The sequence below is a fragment of the Bufo bufo genome, chromosome 1 (assembly GCF_905171765.1).
Source record: "Bufo bufo chromosome 1, aBufBuf1.1, whole genome shotgun sequence".
NCBI lineage: Eukaryota > Metazoa > Chordata > Amphibia > Anura > Bufonidae > Bufo > Bufo bufo.
The window spans coordinates 168621356-168643807 of record NC_053389.1 but is presented as its reverse complement, the minus strand read 5'-3'; the positions used below and the strand labels follow the sequence as shown (position 1 = coordinate 168643807).

Sequence of the window (22452 nt, the reverse complement as noted above, 5' to 3'; positions counted from 1 at the left end):
GGGGATCTGTGGATGGCACTGTTTAGGGGAGGGGGATCTGTGGATGGCACTGTTTAGGGGAGGGGGGATCTGTGGATGGCACTGTTTAGGGGAGGAGGGATCTGTGGATAGCACTGTTTAGGGGGGAGATCTGTGGATGGCACTGTTTAGGGGAGGGGGATCTGTGGATGGCACTGTTTAGGGGGGGGGGATCTGTGGATGTCTTTGTGATTAATTACTCTTCTTTAATTATGTTCAATTTGTAGCAATAAAATACATCCTGCATATCAGATATTTACATTACAATTCATAACAGTAGCAAAATAAGTTATGACGTAGCAAGGAAAAAAATGTAATGGTTGGGGGTCACCACAACATGAGGAACTGTATTAAGGGGTCACGGCTTTAGAAAGGTTGAGAACCACTGGTCTAGTGTATGCCATATATTTGCCATACACTCCACCGCTGCATTATCTGCTCCATCCATAACTCTCATTATTTGGTTCTGGTCTTCTACCAGTGTTGGGATATGCTATATATATATATATATATATATATATATATATATATATATATATATATATATATAATTTATTTATTTTGTTTGTTTTAGCAACGTTCTGTTGTTGTGCGACTCATCCCTACTGAAGGTCGTGGAGGTATACGATTACCAAGAGACATAGTTAGTACTTGTGATTTCTATAGGTGAAGTCCAGTTCTGTAGTCTTATGCAAATATGGCAACATCATACTTTATTTTAAACGCAATGAAGGTATTGATTAATTTTAGCTTTAAACTTGTGTTCTTTTTGAACCTGCACTACAGATAAGCTCCTGCAGCACTCCTCTTTCTCTGGGAGTTCCCACTGTGTTAGCTCAAGGGTGGCAAAAAGAAAGTGGACCACATAGAACTTCCACCACAGAAATTTTCCATGTTAGAATAGAACCAGGAATAAGGGTTACTAAGAAAAAAAATATATAAATATGTATGCAACATTAACTTGGTTAATAAGTATCCTGTTAACTTAGAATTTGCAGTGAGGGGTTTGAGGTTATTACGGTTTTATTTGACTTTTACACTTGAAGTCATTGCTTTTGAATACACGGATTAACAAAGGGCATGAAAAGGCAGGGGAAATCACTTTATACTTCCTTAAAGGGTTTCTGTCACCCCGCAAAACTCATTATATTTTTTTTGGATAGTTAGATTCCTCATAGTGCGATATAGCAGAATATAATGCTCTTACTTTCATGCGGCCGATTCTTTATAAAACGAACTTTTATAATATGTAAATGAGGGCTCTACCAGCAAGTAGGGCGTCTACTTGCTGGTAGCTGCTGCAGAAATCCGCCCCCTCGCCGTGTTGATTGACAGGGCCAGCCGGGATCTCCTCCTCTGGCCGGCCCTGTCAGTAATTCAAAAATCGCGCGCCTCGCGTCATTCGGCGCAGGCGCTCTGAGATGAGGAGGCTCGTATCCTCAGCACTCCCTCAGTGCGCCTTTCGGTGATGTCATCGGCGCAGGCGCACTGAGGGAGTGCTGAGGATACGAGCCTCCTCATCTCAGAGCGCCTGCGCCGAATGACGCGAGGCGCGCGATTTTTGAATTACTGACAGGGCCGGCCGGAGGAGGAGATCACGGCTGGCCCTGTCAATCAACACGGCGAGGGGGCGGATTGCTGCTGCGGCTACCAGCAAGTAGACGCCCTACTTGCTGGTAGAGCCCTCATTTACATATTATAAAAGTTTGTTTTATAAAGAATCGGCCGCATGAAAGTAAGTAAGAGCATTATATTCTGCTATATCGCATTATGAGGAATCTAACTATCCAAAAAAAAAAAAATGTTTTGCGGGGTGACAGAAACCCTTTAAGTCCCAGCATAAACATATATGTATTCTTTTAATCCTTAGCACATACAGCCATTTTTCCTACACCACACATTTAATTTAAACCTTTGCTGAATCAACATTGGCATACTGGGGATTTGCATAAATGAGCCTTTACAAGAGGAGAGCGTCAATGGGGCAGGAAAGATGTAAAAAGGCATGTAAAAAGTTGCAGCTTCCCAGTCAATGAACACAAGATACTTTAGGTCGATCTGCAGTGATTTTTATGGGATCCACTAACAAACAGTGCTTAGAGGAACCCTGTCAACATCTTCTGTCAAAAAAAAAAAAGAAAGGATCCAGCTGGATTTTGCCAGTCTCCACCTCTTCCCATTGACATAATACAGGTGAAACTTTAAAAATTGTATTATCGTGCAAAAGTTCATTTATTTCAGTAATGCAACTTAAAAGGTGAAACTAATATATAAGATAGACTCATTATATGCAAAGCGAGATATTTCAAGCCTTTATTAGTTATAATTTGGATGATTGGAGTTTCATAAGCTGTAAGCCATAAAGTCTCAATTTTGAGGTACCCTTTGCTCAGGGGGTGTGGATTAATTAGCTGACTAGAGGGTGACACTTTGAGCCTAGAATATTGAACCTTTTCACAGTATTCTGATTTTAAGCTGCATAAATGCAATTCCTTTTAATTTGCATTACTGAAATAAATGGACTTTTGCACGATATTCAAATTTTTGGAGTTTCACCTGTATATTTAAAGGGGTTTTCCAATATTATTTAACTGATGACCTATCCCCTTGCTATTGTGCTGTGGCCATCTCACAGCTTTTTCTAGGCCAGTGACAACACGTTCATTGTTCACATGGCCTAGGTATCGCTCAGCCCCACTGAAGTGAACAGGGCTGAGCTGTGATACCAAACACAGCTGCTATACAGTGTTTAGTGAGCTGAGAGAAAGCTGCAGCATTACTGCGAGCGCCTGTGCCTTCTGAAACAGCTGGCTGGTAGGGTCCTGAGTGTTGGATCCCCACCGATCAGATACTGATAACCAATCCAGAGAATAGGTCATCAGTAGGGTTGAGCGGATACCTGGATGTTCGGATTCGGCCGAACTTCACAAAAAAGTTGGAGTCCGGGACCCGAACTTGACCCTGAACCCGAACCCCATTGAAGTCAATGGGGACCCAAACTTTTGAGCACTAAAATGGCTGTAAAAATGTCATTGAAAGGGCTAGAGGGCTGCAAATTGCATCAAAATGTAGTTAAGAGCATGGCAAGTGCTCTGCAAACACATTTGGATAGGGAAATGACTTTAAATAGCATAAAATAGGTAAAAATAAAAAATAATAATCTTGATCTAGGAGGACGAGGTCCATATGGAGTAGGAGGTTGAGGAGGCGGTGTAGGTGGAAGCGGCAGTGGAGGAGGAGGAGGTAGCTTTAAATGTATTTGTATTTTTTTAAATTAGGGTACACCCCAAAACATTGGGAAATATAACCTGTGATAACCCCCTCCAGTCATGCTAAACACATGTTCAGACAATACACTGGCTGCAGGGCAGGCCAGCACCTCCAAGGGGTAAAGGGCAAGCCTAGGCCATGTGCCCAATTTGGAGACCCAGAAGTTGCAGGGGCTGACCCCTGTCAGTCAGTTCATGTAGGCATGTGCACACATACTGCCCCACCATGTCGCACGTCCCCGTGATGTTCACAATCAAATTTGATATCTGCTCTATCAACTTTCGATGTTCTTTTATGCGCCTTCCATGGTGATCACGGGTGGCGGGGAATTAGGGTTCCAGGCCGGTGAGGGAGCCTGAGAAAGAGACCAGATCCAAGGGAGAAGGTCAATGGATGAAATTAAATGTGGGACAAAGTGGAAATGTGGGACAAAGTATTGAAGCATAAGCTTCCAAGTTAAGCAGGGGGCGTGCGGCAATTACCCACTCCCGACTCGGAGAGTTAGTGACGATAAATAACAATACAGGACTCTTAAGATGCCCTGTTATTGGAATGATTAATAAAAAATTATAGGGAATGTCACTGGGGTATTTTGGATTTGGAAACATTAGCCAGGAGAGGCCCTGCTGCCGCTTTGTTGACTCTAGATAACTTCTGCCTGATCTGTCCCTGTGACATCCACGATCCATTTGGATATTTTCTCTATCAACTTTTGATGTTCTTTTCTGAGCCTACCATGTTGATCACGGTTATCGGTGAATCAGGGCTCCACGCCGGAGAGGGAGCGTGAGAAAGGGAGACCTCATTCAAGGGAGGTCAATAGCTGCAATGGGATGAAGCAGAAATGTGGGACAAGTTTATTAAAGCAAATGAAAGGGCCAAGGATCAAATGAAAGGGCCAATTAAAAACAAATTAAAAAAATTTAAGTCCCTGTCACCTATGCAGAGCAGGGGTTTTTCATCGCCAGAAATGGGTTAATGTCACCCACCAATGGAACAGATTATATATTTTTTTATTTCAGTCCCTGTCACCTATGCAGAGCAGGGGTTTATTCACGGCAAAAATTGTAAAATGTGACCCAAGAATGTAACAGAAAAATTAGTGAAATTTATTAACCTGTCTACTAGGTAGTGCAGGGGTATATCACAGCCAAAAATTGGTGAATGTCACCCGAAAATGTAACAGAAAAATTTGTGAAATTTATTAAAGCTGTCAACTAGGTAGAGGAGGGGTATATCACATCCAAAAATTGGTGAATTTCACCCGAAAAAAATAGAACATGTCCTATTCTTGTCCGCAATTGCGGACAAGAATATGCATTTTCTATTAAGTGCTGGCAATGTGCGGTACACAAAATGCGGAACGCACATTGCCGGTGTCCGGATCAGCAACACACACACGGAAGTGTGAATGGACCCTAAATATAACAGATTAGATTCATATATAAACACCAACACATCGGCCCTGATGTCTAGGGAGGACTTAAGGCTCTATTAGACAGCTAGATTTAACAGGCGATTGTTGTGAAGGAGTCGCATCTATCTCGAGATAGGTGCGGGTCCCTATCTCAAACGGAGCCGACAAAGTGAAGGATGGCGCACTGCACATGCGTGACCACTCTCCATTCATTTCTATGGGACAGCATAAAATAGAGCGCTGGATCATAGAATTTAATGGGAGTGCACAGTGCTTGCGCGGCCACCGTGTCCATTAACTTCAATGGGGCAGATATAAAAAGCAGAGCCAGTGCTCAGCTATTTTCTGTGTCCCCATAGAAATGAATGGAGGGCGGCCACGCATGTGCAGTGCGCCATCCTTCACTTTGTCAGCTCAGTTTATGAGATAGGTGCGGGTCCAAGAGGTGGGCTGGGAATACCCCTTTAAGTCATGTCGCATTTGAAGACCCCCTGATGCATCTCTACAGTAGAAACTCCCAAAAAGTCATCCTATTTTGTTAACTACAGGATAAGTTGACAGTTTTATTGGTACTATGTTGAGATGTGTATGATTTTTGATTGCTCGATATTGAGCTTTTTGTGAGGCACGGTAAGTAAAAAAAAAAAAAAAAAGGCTATTCAGGCACGGTTTTAATTTTTTTGTTTTTAACGGCGTTCAGCTGACTGGATAGATCAGGGGGTATTGTTATACAGCAGATTGTTACGGATGTGACGATATCCATATGTTGCTCCTTCCCTTCTGCGCCCTGCAGAGTGCCTATATAAAAGTTTACGATCACATATGGGGCGTTTCTGTAAACTGCAGAATCAGGGTAATACATATTGAGTTTTGTTTGGCTGTTGACCCTTGCTGTCATACAGAAAAAAAAAAATTCGATTAAAATGGAAAACCTGCAAAAAAAAATAAAAAGTTACATTTTGAAATCTCTTCACTATTTTCCTTTAATTCTTGTAGAACACCTAAAGAGTTAACGAAGTTTGTAAACTCCTATTTGAATAACTTTGAGTGTAGTTTCTAAAATGTGGTCATTTATGTGAGCCCCACAAAGGGACTTCATAACTGAACTGGTCCTTTAAAAAAGGAGGAGTTTAATAAAAAAAAATTGCATCTAAAAAAATTCCAATCTATCCAACATCCCCCCCCCCCAAAAAAAAAAATTTAATTTTTTTTTAAAATATTCACAAAATGATGCCAACATAAAGTAGACCTATAGGAAATGTAAAATAACTATTTTATGAGGTATCAGAATATAGAGAGAATTATACATTTTGGATTTTAATTTAGTTATAAATAAAAAGGTGAAATATATTGGCTCAAAGTTACTACTGTCACGAAGTACAATGTTGTCATGAGAAAGCTATCTCAGCATACTTGGATAAGTAAGAGTTCCAAAATTATTACCACAAAGTGACACATCAGATTTGCAAAAAATGGCCTGGGCAGGAAGGTGAAAACTGGCCTGGGGTAGAATTGGTTAAAGGGAGAGTTTTATTTATTTATATAACCCCTTAAGGACCCTGCCATATTTCACTTTAAGGACCAGGCCATTTTTTGCAAATCTGACATGTGTCACTTTATGTGGTGATAACTTTAAAACTTTTACTTATCCAGGCCATTCTGAGATTGTTTTCTTGTCACATATTGTACTTCATGACAGTGGTAAAATTGAGTAAAACATTTTATTTATATAAAATATAGTTATTACTTTACATTCCCCATATGTCTACTACATGTTTGGATCATTTTGTGAACGCAATTTTATTTTTTGGGGACGTTAGAAGGCTTAAAAGTTTAGAAGCAAATGTATTGTGATATACCAATTTTATTTGAACAATAAAAAACGATTTGATTGAAAAAAAAAAAAAAGTTTAGAAGCAGATCTTGAAATTTTTCAGAAAAATTTCCAAAACCCACTTTTTAAGAACCACCCAAAAATGACCCCATTTTAAAAACTACACCCCTCAGAGTATTCAAAACTGATTTTACAAACTTTGTTTACCCTTTAGCTGTTCCACAAGAATTCATGGAAAATGGAGATGAAATTTCTGAATTTCACTTTTTTGGCAGATTTTCCATTTTAATAATTTTTTTCCCACTAACAAAGCAAGGGTCAACAACCAAAAAAAACAAAAGTTTTTTGCCCTGATTCTGTAGTTTACAGAAACACCCCATATGTGGTCGTAAACTGTACAGGCACACTGCATTGCGCAGAAGGAAAGGAACGCTATATGGTTTTTGGAAGGCAGATTTTGCTGGACAGTTTTTTTGACACCGTGTCCCATTTGAAGCCCCCTGATGCACCCCTAGAGTAGAAACTCCAAAAAAGTGACCCTATTTTGGAAACTACAGGATAAGGTGGCAGTTTTGTTGGTACTATTTTAGGGTACATATGATTTTTGGTTGCTCTATATTACACTTTTTGTGAGAAGGTAACAAAAAAAAAATAGCTGTTTTGGCACAGTTTTTATTTTTTGTTATTTACAAGATTCATCTGACAGGTTAGATCATGTGCCATTTTTAGAGCTCAAAAAAAAAAGCGATGTTTTAGTGTCTGCAGATTCTGAGCCATAGTTTTGGGGTTTTTTTACGCCGACCGCGGCTGTGCAGGGGTTAGGCTATCAGTGACTGCCGGACCGCTGATCGGGCGTGCGCAGCTCCTGCACCCGCCCGATCACCATGACGTACATGTACTTCTCTGGTCCTTAAGTCACGGCCAGAGATGACGTACATGTATGTCATGGGTCCTTAAGGGGTTTAAAATATAAGGGCCAGAACATGTTAAAAATAAAGCAGCTTTGCTCCCCTTCACCAATCCCCACCGTTGCTCTAGTACCCACTGCACTTCCTGTATTAGTGTGACATGCCGGAAATGGTAGGAAAGGCCCACTCTGCCATTCCCGTTTAAGAGACCAAAAAGGGATGTAAACGTTTCAAGGACTGCTTGAGAAATCACATTTACCTTTCACAAATTTAAAGGTTTGCAATATGAAACAATGTAGTTCCCATTGACTGTATGATTAACATTGTCCCCTTCATTGTCCGAGGACAGCATTATGTGGTTAATCATTAGGCTATTTAGCAAGTCTGACCTTGTCACATAATTACAGGATATAGTTTAAGCAAGATATCAAGATTTCTGTACTTGGTAGTTAAAGGGATTGTGGAAGTCTAGGAGAAAAAATAAAATAAAAAAATCTGTATCTACAGTACAGAACAAAAGTTTGGACACCTTCTCATTCAAAGAGTTTTCTTTATTTTCATGACTATGAAAATTGTAGATTCACACTGAAGGCATCAAAACTATGAATTAACACATGTGGAATTATATACATAACAAACAAATGTGAAACAACTGAAAATATGTCATATTCTAGGTTCTTCAAAGTAGCCACCTTTTGCTTTGATTACTGCTTTGCACACTCTTGGCATTCTCTTGATGAGCTTCAAGAGGTAGTCACCTGAAATGGTTTTCACTTCACAGGTGTGCCCTGTCAGGTTTAATAAGTGGGATTTCTTGCCTTATAAATGGGGTTGGGACCATCAGTTGCGTTGAGGAGAAGTCAGGTGGATACACAGCTGATAGTCCTACTGAATAGAATGATGAATTTGTATTATGGCAAGAAAAAAGCAGCTAGGTAAAGAAAAACGAGTCGCCATCATTACTTTAAGAAATGAAGGTCAGTCAGTCAGCCAAAAAATTGGGAAAACTTTGAAAGTAAGGGCTATTTGACCATGAAGGAGAGTGATTGGGTTCAGGTCCGGTGACTGTGGAGGCCAGGTCATCTGGAGCAGCACCCCATCGAGATGGTTTTGGGTGAGCTGGACCGCAGAGTGAAGGCAAAAGGGCCAACAAGTGCTAAGCATCTCTGGGAACTCCTTCAAGACTGTTGGAAGACCATTTCAGGTGACTACCTCTTGAAGCTCATCAAGAGAATGCCAAGAGTGTGCAAAGCGGTAATCAAAGCAAAAAGGTGGCTACTTTGAAGAACCTAGAATATTACATATTTTCAGTTGTTTCACACTTGTTTTTTATGTATATAATTCCACATGTGTTAATTCATAGTTTTGATGCCTTCATAGTCATGAAAATAAAGAAAACTCTGAATGAGAAGGTGTGTCCAAACTTTTGGTCTGTACTGTATATATATCTATACAAAAAAAAAAACACCACAACACTTTGGATTGTCAGACATCACATGGGATCCTTCTGAAAATAAGAACTGAGCTTTACTTATCTGGCAGATCCTGCATCGCTGCTCAGGTTCTCCCATTCAGGCTCTGTTTACCTGGCTGCAGAGGTGACGTCACGTCGACAACATATTTCTGCTGCAGCTAATCACTGGCCTCAAAAGTGCACCAGGCCAGCGATTTGACAGGTAAGAAACACTCAGTTTTTTTTTTTCTTTTTTAAATCAGATCTTTTTTTATTGAACATTTTACAATGTAAATACACATTTTAACATATCACGTACAAAGATGACAGAGACATATTATCCATAAGGCTGATAACAAATAGGATACCAAACCATGAGTAATAATAAAATTTCAACCCAACCCCTCCCATCCCACCCCACCCTAACCTGCACAATACAAAGGCACACTGTTAGACATTTCTATTCAGACGTCGAAACGACAGCCATGGTTCCCATAATTTTTAAAATTTTGCTGGGCATCCACGCTTCTGGTACACCATCCGCTCATAGCTCAACATCGTGTCAACAGCACTTAAGAATTCGCCTAGGGTTGGCGGCGCTGTCTGTATCCAATGTAGGGCGATTAACTTTCTAGCAACATATAACACTCTACCTATAGCTATTTTATGCACCTGACCAGTGGCCAATTCAGAGACATATCCCAACACACACACACTTTAGGGTCAGAGGGTATCCGAACCTTGTGAACGTCCTGTATTGTCTGAGATACCATCTCCCAGTATCTCCCTAACCTCTCACACGTCCACATCATATGCAACAAATCTGCAGAAGCCATAGAGCACCTTGGACATTCATCCGTGGGTCTAAACCCTATACGAAACAAAAATAACGGTGTCTTGTAGACCCTATGGACAATAAACAGCTGCGAGAGTTTACGTCCTTCACTCAAGGAAGAGAGAGGTATCGCCTCCAGTATGTCAGACCATTGGTCATCAGTTAGCTCGCCAACATCTTTCTCCCATTTACCTTTAGCCGCAAGCGGATGTGACATTAGAAACTTATCAAGCAACAGTTTGTATATACAGGAGATCATACCTCTCCTCGCCCCCCTGGACAGAATCTGGTGCAATGCAGCATCTCTTCCTGCCACCACAGTCGTACCTCTAAATGTGGAGTTGTATGCGTGTCTCACCTGAAGATACTTAGAAAAGTGAGTTCTAGGCAGTTCATACTTCTCCTGAAATCTGGTAAAGGACATGAACTTCTTTTCTTCCAAAAGGTGGCCAAACCTCAGAATACCCTTCCTTTTCCATGCCCCAAAATCAGACAGGGAGAGGAATTCCGGCAGCACGGGATTGTCCCACAGTGGAGTGTATTCCGTACTGCCGATAACCCCCCTCAGGATCTCAACCCTGTTCCACACGGAGTGCATCAAGTATCCCAGATCTCCCATCATACCATTCTTCCCGGCCCCCTTAGTCTCAAGGATCAGCAATAGGTCATTAGATGACAGGCAATGAGTAAACAACTGACACGACACCTCACTCGAGTCAGTTCTTTTTTAACAGGAAAATCCTGTGTGTTGTCTGTCTTGTCCGTCTTCTGTTTGGAACAGGACAACCACAAGAACAAAAATTATCTTTATGAATGACCAATTTTTAAATCAATAGTAAATACTTTATAGTCCGATAGATTTTTTTACACAGGACAATTGTTACAGCTTATCGAATACTCACAAAATTCAAACCTTTTATGTTGCACTACCTGAAGGCAGGGGGTTATAAAGGAGGAGATATGCAGAGACACACATTTTTGTGGAAAAAGATTTATTAGCAGGTGGAATTAATTGAATGAATCCTCTTCTCCCCACTTGGGCCTAAAGGGGTTGCCCGGGTTCAGAGATGAATCCAGACATATCCCCTTTTTTCACCCAGGCAGTGCCTCCTAGATGAACCAAGGAGCATTTCATGCCCGGATGCTGATACAGCACAGGGCAAGGGCTTTTTTGTTTAAGCTAATGGGCGGGGTTTAGTGCTGCTCTAGCCATTTTACAGGTTAAGGTAGCACTAAAGGCCCCCCATTAGTGCAGTGACATCACCGGGAACACTGCTAGGTGGAAGACTCTGCCTAGCAGAGACCTGGTATGTCACCTGATCTAATGAAAAACAACCGGGCAGAGGGGCTGTCTGGGTGAAAAAGCTCTGAACCTGGACAACAAGAGTCTAGTGGCTGCAACACACCATATTAAATGCCTTTTTACAGAGGTCACGAACAGGCATTAGGAGAGGCTACCGCCTTCTTACAGCAGCCTAGTCTAAATCACTGAGAGGAAGATCTTGGGTCTGGTATGACAGCCAGGCAGAAGCGCCACTCCAGGCCTTTTTACCGTATTTATTTTGCTATATAAGACGCGCTTTTCCCCTCAAGTACTATGCTGATGAAAGACGGATGTCCCTTAGCAACACTTATTTGAGAAAGCACTGCTAAGGGACATTTCAGCCAAAATTTTCGACCATAAATAAATGTTTTCCCTAAATAAAGTATATACTGTAATAAAAATGTTCCCTGCCATATTGGTCTATTGTGCACTGTATGGGCAAAGAAAAAAAACACACCTGGAGTACTTCTTTAAAAAGGGACACTGACAGGCCGTTAGAGCATATAAAGTGACATATATTCTTCTATTGGTCTTAATATGCTTAATTAAACTATACCATTATCACCCCTCGCTGCCTTTCCTTTACTTATAAAAAGTGTTTTTATCAATATGCAAATTACCTTACTTTGTGCCCAAGGGGCAGTCCCTCATTCAGTTCTGTGCCCAGCCGCGCCCCAACTGCCGTCTCCTAGTGCCGCCCAGCTCATTAGTATTCACTGCACTGGGCGGCTTATTTTTCTCCCGAGGCGGCGAAATCCCACGCATGCCCAGTACTATCTTCTACTGGAGCTGGAGGGTGCCGGGGACCTTATCCAGCACAGGCACAGAGAGACAAGATGAAGCTGATGCCAGGAAGATAGTACTGGGCATGCGCGGGATTTCGCCGCGTCGAGAGAAAAATAAGCCGCCCAGTGCAGTGAATACTAATGAACTGGGCGGCACTAGGAGACGGCAGTTGGGGGCGTGGTTGGGCACAGAACTGAATGAGGAACAGCCCCTTGGGCACAAAGTAAGGTAATTGATAAAAACACTTTTTGTAAATATTGATCAAAACACTTGATAAACACTTTTTATAAGTAAAGGAAAGGCGGCGAGGGGCGATAATGGTATAGTTTAATTAAGCATATTAAGACCAATAGAAGAATATACAGTTGCAAGAAAAAGTATGTGAACCCTTTGGAATGATATGGATTTCTGCACAAATTGGTCACAAAATGTGATCTGATCTTAATCTAAGTCACAACAATAGACAATCACAGTCTGCTTAAACTAATAAACACACAAAGAATTAAATGTTACCATGTTTTTATTGAACACACCATGTAAACATTCACAGTGCAGGTGGAAAAAGTATGTGAACCCTTGGATTTATTAACTGGTTAAACCTTCTTTGGCAGCAATAACTTCATCCAAACGTTTCCTGTAGTTGCAGATCAGATGTGCACAACGGTCAGGAGTAATTCTTGACCATTCCTCTTTACAGAACTGTTTCAGTTCAGCAATATTCTTGGGATGTCTGGTGTGAATCGCTTTCTTTAGGTCATGCCAGAGCATCTCAATCGGGTTGAGGTCAGGACTCTGACTGGGCCACTCCAGAAGGTGTATTTTCTTCTGTTTAAGCCATTCTGTTGTTGATTTACTTCTATGCTTTGGGTCGTTGTCCTGTTGCAACATCCATCTTCTGTTGAGCTTCAGCTGGTGGACAGATGGCCTTAAGTTCTCCTGCAAAATGTCTTGATAAACTTGGGAATTCATTTTTTCCTTCGATGATAGCAATCCATCCAGGCCCTGACGCAGCAAATCAGCCCCAAACCATGATGCCCCACCACCATACTTCACAGTTGGGATGAGGTTTCGATATTGGTGTGCTGTGCCTCTTTCTCCACACAGTGTTGGCTGTTTCTTCCAAACAACTTTGGTTTTATCTGTCCACAGAATATTTTACCAGTACTGCTGTGGAACATCCAGGTGCTCTTGTGTAAACTGTAAACGTGCAGAAATGTTTTTTTTGGACAGCAGTGACTTCCTCTGTGGTATCCTTCCATGAAATCCATTCTTGTTTAGTGTTTTACCTATCGTAGATTCGCTAACAGGGATGTTACAAAAGTCTCTGGCATATGCTAAGTCTTTAGCTGACACTCTAGGATTCTTCTTCACCTCATTGAGCAGTCTACGCTGTGCTCTTGCAGTCATCTTTACAGGATGGCCACTCCTAGGGAGAGTAGCAGCAGTGCTGAACTTTCTCCATTTATAGACAATTTGTCTAACCTTGGACTGATGAACAGCAAGGCTTTTATGCAAGTCAGCAATTCTTAATCGTAGGTCTTCTGAGAGCTCTTTTGTGCGAGGCATCATTCACATCAGGCAATGCTTCTTGTGAAAAGAAAACCCAGAACTGGTGTGTGTTTTTTATAGGGCAGAGCAGCTGTAACCAACACCTCCAATCTCATCTCATTGATTTGACTCCAGTTGGCTGACACCTCACTCCAATTAGCTCTTGGAGATGTCATTAGTCTAGGGGTTCACATACTTTTTCCACCTGCACTGTGAATGTTTACATGGTGTGTTAAAAAAACAAAACATTGTAACATTTAATTCTGTGTGTGTTATTAGTTTAAGCAGACTGCGATTGTCTATTGTTGTGACTTAGATGAAGATCAGATCACATTTTATGACCAATTTGTGCAGAAATCCATATAATTCCAAAGGGTTCACATACTTTTTCTTGCAACTGTATGTCACTTTATTTGCTCTAACGGCTTTTCAGTGTCCCTTTAAGTTTTCATTTTTGGTACAAGACCTTCATTACATTCTGTAATTACTAAAAACCATTAAGTGCATTGATACTTGCCTTTTTAATTGAAATTAGAAGATGGCAAAACATGTCTTGTGTGCAGAATCCCACTAGGCTTGTGCCATCTGTGCCAGCACGGGGGGGGTCAATAAATGGGTTTTACGAGATTCTGATATTGACTTATCCTCAAGATGGGTAATTAATATCAGAACGGCCGGTTTGGTTGTTTCAGGAGGCCGCAGCATTCAAGTGAGTGCCTCACAGTTTACCAAGCCACCTCACAGTTTACCAAGTTCAGAACTGTCTATTACATCGTAGCTGTGCTTGGTATTGCAGCTCAGCCCTATTCACTTAAATGGGACTGAGTTGTGCCCAGGCCACTTTATATATGAACATTATGTCAATGGTCTAGGAAAAGGCCGTGGTGCTCACCGCAGCGCCGCAGACTCTTCAAACTGCTGATCAATGATGGTGCCGTGAGACAGAGGATACATCATCAATATCAGAATCTCAGACAACCCCTTTAACTACCAGCCATAGGAGCAGGTAAAATGTTGCAGTCTGATATTTTGCCACTAGGTGCATAGTTACAGGTCTGTTTCATTATGAACTGGAAGTACTGGCAGTAACGCCATGCTTGTGCATCCTATATAAGTACAGGAGCCAATTAGTAGATCCAAGTATAGTCAGGGTCAATATAAGGATATGCCTAAGACTACATGCACACGACTGGTCGTGTGATAGCTGTTTTTCAATGTCTGTCACGCAGACATTTTCAGAACTATTGCAGTCTATGGGGCGATTCACTAGGTGTTTTTTTTTTTTAAATGTGCAGTGAATAGCAGCAGTAAAAAAAAAAAAAAGAAAAAAAAAGGATGTGTCGTAGTTTTTGCCATTTTCACAGCTAGACGGACCCCACTGAAATCAATGGGACCATTTCTAACTGCTGCTTAGACAGGATTGCAGACATCTAACAGCAATTAAAAACGGGCACACTAGTACAATATGGCCTTTTAGGGCTAAAAAAAAAATAAAAAAATCATACGCACCTCATTCACTTACATGCGCAGAGGCAGTAGCTCGTCTCTTCTTTGTGAAGCATCTGTCGAAGTACCTGCACTCAGTGTGGCGACGTAACAACACGGTCATTCTGGGATGAAGGGAGTGGTTTTTTTTGGTTTTTTTTTTTATAACAAACATTACAGCTGAGGACCACTATGGGGGCATTGGGTGCCACTATGAGGGACGTTATTACTGATGAGGGCCATTATGTATACTGCAGTGGTTGGGATTTTATAAAAAACAAAAAGCCAATGAAATTCATCAATTTTAACGGCCTTTAAAAGCAGCCAGACAGCCAGAAAATGGATGCACAAATGGTTGAAAAATGGTCATGAACAACTGACCGTGTGTCATGTTCGTGTGGCCAAATGTTTTTAGGGCTTACAGAGACACAGTGTATCTAGGAGGTAAGCACAGAAAGTAGTCACACCATTGAAATCTGTCATGGGAGAAGCTTTAATTTCCGAACTCGCAGTGTAGTTTAAAAGGGGTTGTGCCAAATGCCAGGATAGGGAATAACTACCTGATCTGTCGGTGTCTGACCGCTGGGACCCCCCCTTCCCGTACACTGATCCAGAGAACAGGGATTCTAAGTTCCCATCCTGATAGAGAGTCAGGCTAAGCATGTGTCCGGACATTCAGTCTCTACGAGACCGCAAGAAATAGCCAAGCGTTGTACTTGGCAAAACTATAATTTTTACCTGAACAGTTACTTGTTTTATGACAGGCAGGAGAATGTTAAGTAAACAAAGACTCCATCCCATTAATGTGACCACGATTATTAAAAAACAATTAACTTGCCTCTGCAATCATTTAAATGTACAGTAAATGGTTAACCGACACATGCAGAAGTAAAACTATAACCTTAGAAATGATCTTAGAACTAACTGCATCATTAAATACAAAATTGCAAAATCTACAAGAAGATTTCTAGTCCATAATAAACTAGACAAAACAGAATTCGTTAGCTAAGAAATACTTTTAAGAAACAACTGTGATCCAGTAAGGTCAGATACCATCCCAAAAGATTACGGATGTCTATCGAAATGTTCTCTGGATAAACAGGAAGAGCGGCAATACTCAACACCTCTTAACTTCAGGCACCTATCACAGAGGTTTATATACTGCATTAATAATTGCTCAATTGCTCTCATTGCAGGTGGTTTCTACTCTATGCCACTATGTTCTATTACCTGAGGAAGATGCTGAATATCCACATCAAAGTAAAAAGGCGTTGCCGGGCACGACTGGTATCCAAAGATGGAAGATGCAACATCGAGTTTGGGAATGTGGAAGAAAAGTCCAGGATAGCATTCCTGGACGACATCTGGACCACTATTCTGGACTTGAAATGGAGATACAAAATGACTATTTTTATTTCAGCCTTTCTGGGGAGTTGGTTCCTGTTTGGTTTGTTGTGGTATGCAGTTGCCTACTTACACAAAGACCTTCCAGAGTTTGACCCCCCTGTCAATCACACCCCATGTGTTGAAAACATTAATGGGGTGACTTCTTCGTTTCTCTTCTCTCTGGAAACTCAAGTGACCATTGGCTATGGCTTCCGTTGTGTGACCGAGCAGTGTGCTACAGCTATATTCCTGCTGATCACCCAGTCAATTTTGGGGGTGATTATTAACTCCTTCATGTGTGGAGCCATCCTTGCTAAAATCTCTAGACCAAAGAAGAGAGGCAAGACTATAACTTTCAGCAAGAATGCAGTTATTAGTAAGAGAGGAGGAAAGCTGTGTCTACTTATTAGAGTGGCAAATCTAAGAAAGAGTCTTCTCATAGGCAGCCATATTTATGGAAAATTGCTTAAAACAACCCTCACACCAGAAGGGGAGACGATCATTCTGGATCAAGTAAATATTGAGTTTATAGTGGATGCCGGAAATGAGAACCTTTTTTTTGTTTCTCCACTGACAATCTACCATGTTATTGACAAAAACAGCCCCTTCTTTGAGATGTCAGCAGAGACTCTAGTACAACATGATTTTGAGCTGGTGGTCTTTTTAGATGGCACAGTGGAGGCAACAAGTGCCACCTGTCAGGTCCGTACATCTTACATTCCAGAAGAAGTGCTCTGGGGATTTCGATTTGCACCTATTGTGTCGAAAACCAAGGAAGGCAAGTATCGTGTAGACTTCAGTAACTTCAGCAAGACGGTCGAGGTGGAGACGCCACACTGTGCATTTTGCCTTTATAATGAAAGGGATGCCAAAGCCAAGCTTAAGATGGGCTATGATAACCCAGCCTTTTCTGTGACTGAGATTTCAGAGACCACAGAAGCAAATGAAACGAAAATGTAGATGCTGTTTTTTTGTTTTTTTTAAGGAGGTTATCTGTTTTTGAGGAAGTGAAAGAAATCTGTTTGAGTCCCCAAGGACAATATAGTATAAATTCTCTGTGAGAAAGCAAAATGTTGCAAGTCAGGTTTGAAAATGTTTTATTAGATATCTGTTGCCTAAATTGATATGATTGTAGCTGTGCGTCATTACCGAGGATGACTTGCAAAATAAACTATACCTATTTTTTTTTTATAGGAAAAGTCTTTAATAAAATTACCACAATAATCGCACAGTAGAACACAAAGTGGATAGTGTCTAAAGCTGCATACACAGAGTGCTCATATAGTAAACTTGTACATAGGATAAAACCATATATATTCTTTCCCATGCTGTCCTATACATTTCACAGTTACTTCATGCTACAGTAAAGCATACATTTATTGCAAAAAGAAAATCTTCCCGTGTTGATATTTCAAAGTTCTGCAGTTGTATTAGAGGGATATATCACAGCATTGACTGGTGTGTTTAGAAGATGAAATACAAAAGAAAGGAGAATAAAGAAATGGATTAGAAAATCCCTTCACCGAGTTAGATGGCTTATACAAATATCCTTCAAAAGTTGCATTAACATAAAAAGTAAAAGGTAATTAAGAATACTTTCAGATCTACAGATAGCATTAGTGCACAGTTATCCTATTACACATACTGTACAACAATTAGCCAAGGCATTAAAGGGGTTGTCCTACCTAAAATTTAAAATTAAGCAGACACATTGTCACTCACCAGTGCCATGACTCCCATCTGTGCCACATTGGAAGTGATGTCATCCCGTTTCCACTCACATGGCTGCTGCTGTAAGTCATTGCAAAGGCTCAGTGGTCAAAACTGAAGGTCTTGTGGGGGCGTTCACAGTATGCATAGATTAGTAGCTACCAAAGGTGGTCCAGGTAGAGACAACTGGTGAAACTGTTATAGATGCCAAGACTCATTTATGCATGTGGGGAGCGATGGCTAACCTGTCTGATCCCACAGATGAGCAATTATTGCTGAAAATTTTACTGCTGGCTAACATAAAAAGGTGACAGAACGCACAGCTGGGGGAGGGGGACTTATCAAGCCCTGCACATCAGAAGTCTGTCCTCAAAAAGTCGCAAAAAAATAGGGCTTGTGTGACTGAGGTCACTTGCACAAACTTTTTGAAATATTTTGCATTTTTACACCACTCTCTCCAGTTTTGAAAAGTAGGTGGAAAAGTGGGTGTAGATAGTAAAAAAAAAAAAAAGTTTAAAAAAATTAAGTTCCAAAAACACTCAAGTATGGGTCCATTCACACATCCGCAAGGGTTTTGCGGTCCGCAAAGCACGGACACAGGCCATGTGCATTATGCGGACCACTCATGGCTGGCACTATGATAGAAATGTCTACTCTTGTCTGTGGCTGCGGACAAGAATAGGACCGGCTATCTTTTTTGCAGGGCCTTGGAAGTGCACTGTCCGCATCTTTTGCGGCCACATTGAAATTAATGGGTCTTCACCTGTTCCGCAAAAAGGGTCAGGATTAAGAATGGGGCAATTTTAACAAACATACTTCTAATATTACCCTCATGATGCATTTCCCCCCACAGTGCATTGCAGTTTGCTGTGTAACCACAGACCGGTCAGGGTGCCCATGACAAACCCTGTCCACGATCAAATGCAACTGTGGCTGTTCTTTGTGGCATTCATGTGGATGTTACCTTGTGACATATACCACCTACCTAAACATTGTTGCAGACCTAGCACAACCCCTTCAAGGAGGCCACATGCCATAATGCAGCGTTTCCCAACCAGTGTGCCTCCAGCTGTTGCAAAACTACAACTCCCAGCATGCCCGGACAGCCTTTGGCTGGAATGGTTTGAGGAGCAAGGCAAAGAGTTCAAGGTAGTAACTTGGCATCCAAATTCTTCAGAGCGAAGTCTGATGCAAGGGATAAACTACTTTGCAACTTCAGGATCTGCAGCTAACGTCTTGGTACCAGAAACCACAGAACACCTTCAGAAGTATGTCAAGTTATTCTAGTAGTACAATAGAGACTTGCACAATATTAGGCACGAGGCTTTAATGTTACAATTGTCCAACAATGAACCTTGGCAAGTAAATTTATGGTCTGACAACAATCTTTAAAAGGTGACGTCAACTGTTTGACACTTCCTTACCCACCTTAACATTATGTGCCATTTAGGTTACTTCTCGCAACACTATTGAGGTTACAAAACTGATGCAATGATTTATGAAACGTGATGCAGAAAACTCATATCTGAATATCTATCTTCCATCATGTTTTAATCAAATGCCATGCCAAGTTATATTGTTTTTATGTGTACAGTGTAATCAGCAACTGACTGGATATGTACAGTAGATGATTTAAGAGGCTCTCCTGGACTTAGTCGTTCTCCAGGTTTTTACTAAAATCCGGATGTACTCCTAAGTAGAGGTCGCAATAAGGCCTGTACAAGCGTCATAGATGCTTGTTCAGGCCATTTTACTCCCTGGAAAAAGTCTAAGGTGTACAAATACGCTTTAGACTTTTCCCTGCCAGTCATCAGCACATGGCGCACTGTGAACGGCACGGGCATCGCAGCAATGTTGCTGCTGTTTCCTGCAAGGACCTTTGTATTGGTTGTTTTGGCAGGCTGCCAGAGATATACAGTTCCCTGCAGCAGAGGAAGCTGTGAGGAGGAGGAGCCAGCTCCCAGGGGTTGCTATAAGTAAGGATAGCGGGCGCTCTGCCCAAGGCCCCACAACAAACATGGTGGCAATGGAACTGAAGACTACAGCCCGGACTTCAAGATGGACGTGCAGAACAAGGAGACACCAGCAGTGTGTAATGTATGTAGTGCAAGGTGACAACAACAAAAAAGCCGAATCGCAGAGTTTTTCATTTTTTTTTTTTCTTTTACGGCTTTTACCGCATAGGAGTTGATATTTGTGTTTTTTTCACTTTATTTTTTTTTTAACAGTTTATTTAATTACTATTTTCCCCCTTAGGGGCTAGAACCTGGAATCTTTTATTCCCTTGTCTATTCACCCTAATAGATCTCTATTAGGGTGAATAGGATCTTATACTCTCCCTGCTGCCCTGTGCATAGTACACACAGCAGTAGGGAGATTACCATGGCAGCCAGGGCTTCAGTAGTATCCTGGCTTCAATTACACTGCTGGGGCTCCGTTCAGAAGCCGCCACTACCACCAATGAGAGGAGGTGAGGGAACTCTGGCCACTGCCAACAACGATTTTAATACTGGGCAGGTGGGGGGGGGGGGGATGAGGGCGCACTGCGCCAATGTTTTTAATACTGTGGAGGAAAGGGGGGGGCGCACTTTAACGGTTAATATACAAATACAGCCAGTGGCAGAAACACATTGCCGGCACTCGACCTCTGACAGGGCGCTGCGATCAATTGCCGCAGATCGCAGCGCCCTGTCAGAGGCAGGGTGCCGGCAATGTGTTTCTGCCGCCGGCTGTATTTGTAATGTATTAAACGTTAGTTATCATTGGTGGCGCAGTGGCCACAGCCCAGCCCCTCCCCTCCTTCGCGCTCTCATTGGAGGCAGCAGCAGCACAAGGGGGGGGGGGGGGGGGGGGGAGAAGAGAGAGACTGCTTCCTTCTTACCTGTGCTGCTGAGAGAACATGGCGCATGCTGAGAGCAGCACAATCCATATTCTCTCGATACAGCCTAGTATCGATAAAAGACAAATCAATACCCGAAACAACCCTACGCTATAGTGCCCCTAGTAATGCCTTATAGCATCTCCAGTAATGTCACTAGTATTAGCCTACTTTTACATACGAGTTTTTGCCTGATCTCGCAAAACGCTTTCATTATGGATAATACAACAAGCTGCATCCATATGAACGGATCCGGTTGTATTATCGTTAAAATAGCAATAACTGATCCGGCACTAAAACCATTGTAAGTCAATGTGCGGGATCTGTTTTTTATGGTGTCCGAGAAAACTTATCTGACAGCATTGACTTGCATTGTGTGTCATGCTGGATCTGTTTTGATCCACATCCCAACAGGATGGAATGCATTCTGGTGCACTACGTTCCATTCAGTTTTGTCCCCATTGACAATGAATGGAGACATATGTGTTTTTCTCCACAGATGTGAAAGTAGCCTTAGACATGACCCTGTAGTTTCCCCAGTAATGCCCCCTAGCCAAATGGTTAGGTGAAAAAAAAAATTAATACTGACCTGAAATGCTTGCGAAGCCGGTGGTCACAATGAGGTCATTGTACCGATTGAAACTTGGCACAGGAAGTTGCGATTACGTCATCTCCTGGAGACCACCCGCGCCATTCTACTGCTGCTTAAGTTTCAGGCCTAGTAGCCTTAAGGCTGGGTTCAGACTTGAGCGTTTTACAGCGCGTTCCTACGCGCTGTAAAACGCTCAACAGGCAAGAACCAATGCTTCCCTATGGGCATGGTTCTCATCTGAGCGTTTTACAGCGCGTACGATCGCGCTGTAAAACGCCCGACGCCCCAAGAAGTACAGGAGCTTCTTTGGGGCGTCTTGTCCCGCGTTCCCGTACATAGACTTCAGCGGTAACGCGCGGCAATGGGCGTTCGCTTGTTCCGGAGCCGCGTCTGTAAACGCGCATACAGAGCGCTCCATCCCGTACGCTCAGGTCTGAACGCAGCCTAAAAGGACCTATTAGAAAAATGCATATGCCCTGAAATAATCAAACATCAATTGAGATAAAGTTGGATCTTTATTAGTGTCACATAAAAAAAACATATTACATTCCATAGTTGTATTAAAAAGACACATAGAAGTCCACACCGTACAAAAAGGAGGGACACCTGGAAGGAAATTGGCCAGATACAAATGGTACTAAACTTATTTGGGAAAAATTGTAATACATGTAAAGTGCTAGTGCAATATATAATCCTCTACAAAACATGAAGCTGTATAAAAAAAAAAAAAATCAAATCAAAAAACCACCAAAAACAGGGGTTCCAACAGAGAAAGGTACCTCTCAATTAATATCTCACATATAAGTCTAGGGCATTTAAAGCATATAGCATACGATAGTACATATAACCAGAGGGGTATGTAAACAACAAATCCCCTATAAAGCCAACAGCTCATAAGACCAACTAATGCATCTGTATAAAGTGCAAGTGCATACCAAAACGCACAGGGATGTCAGAGTATCCACACGAGATCATTACAGTCCGTGCACAATATCCATCCTAGTGTCC

General features: G+C 41.8%; 1 protein-coding gene across 4 annotated transcripts in view; it reads left to right on the top strand.

The window, feature by feature from the left end:
- KCNJ1 (potassium inwardly rectifying channel subfamily J member 1) overlaps window positions 1-17652 on the top strand; it is a 70500-nt gene extending 52848 nt beyond the window's left edge. For 3 of the 4 annotated variants that reach the window (XM_040431823.1, XM_040431830.1, XM_040431847.1), the window contains exon 2: window positions 16075-17652. In XM_040431823.1, coding sequence (XP_040287757.1) covers window positions 16075-17224 — 1150 coding nt within the window. In that variant the 3' untranslated portion in view covers window positions 17225-17652. Of the gene's footprint in view, window positions 1-8994; window positions 9124-16074 lie in introns of those variants that run through there. The other variant, XM_040431840.1, reaches the window with a different exon arrangement.
- The last annotated feature ends 4800 nt before the right edge of the window (window positions 17653-22452 follow it).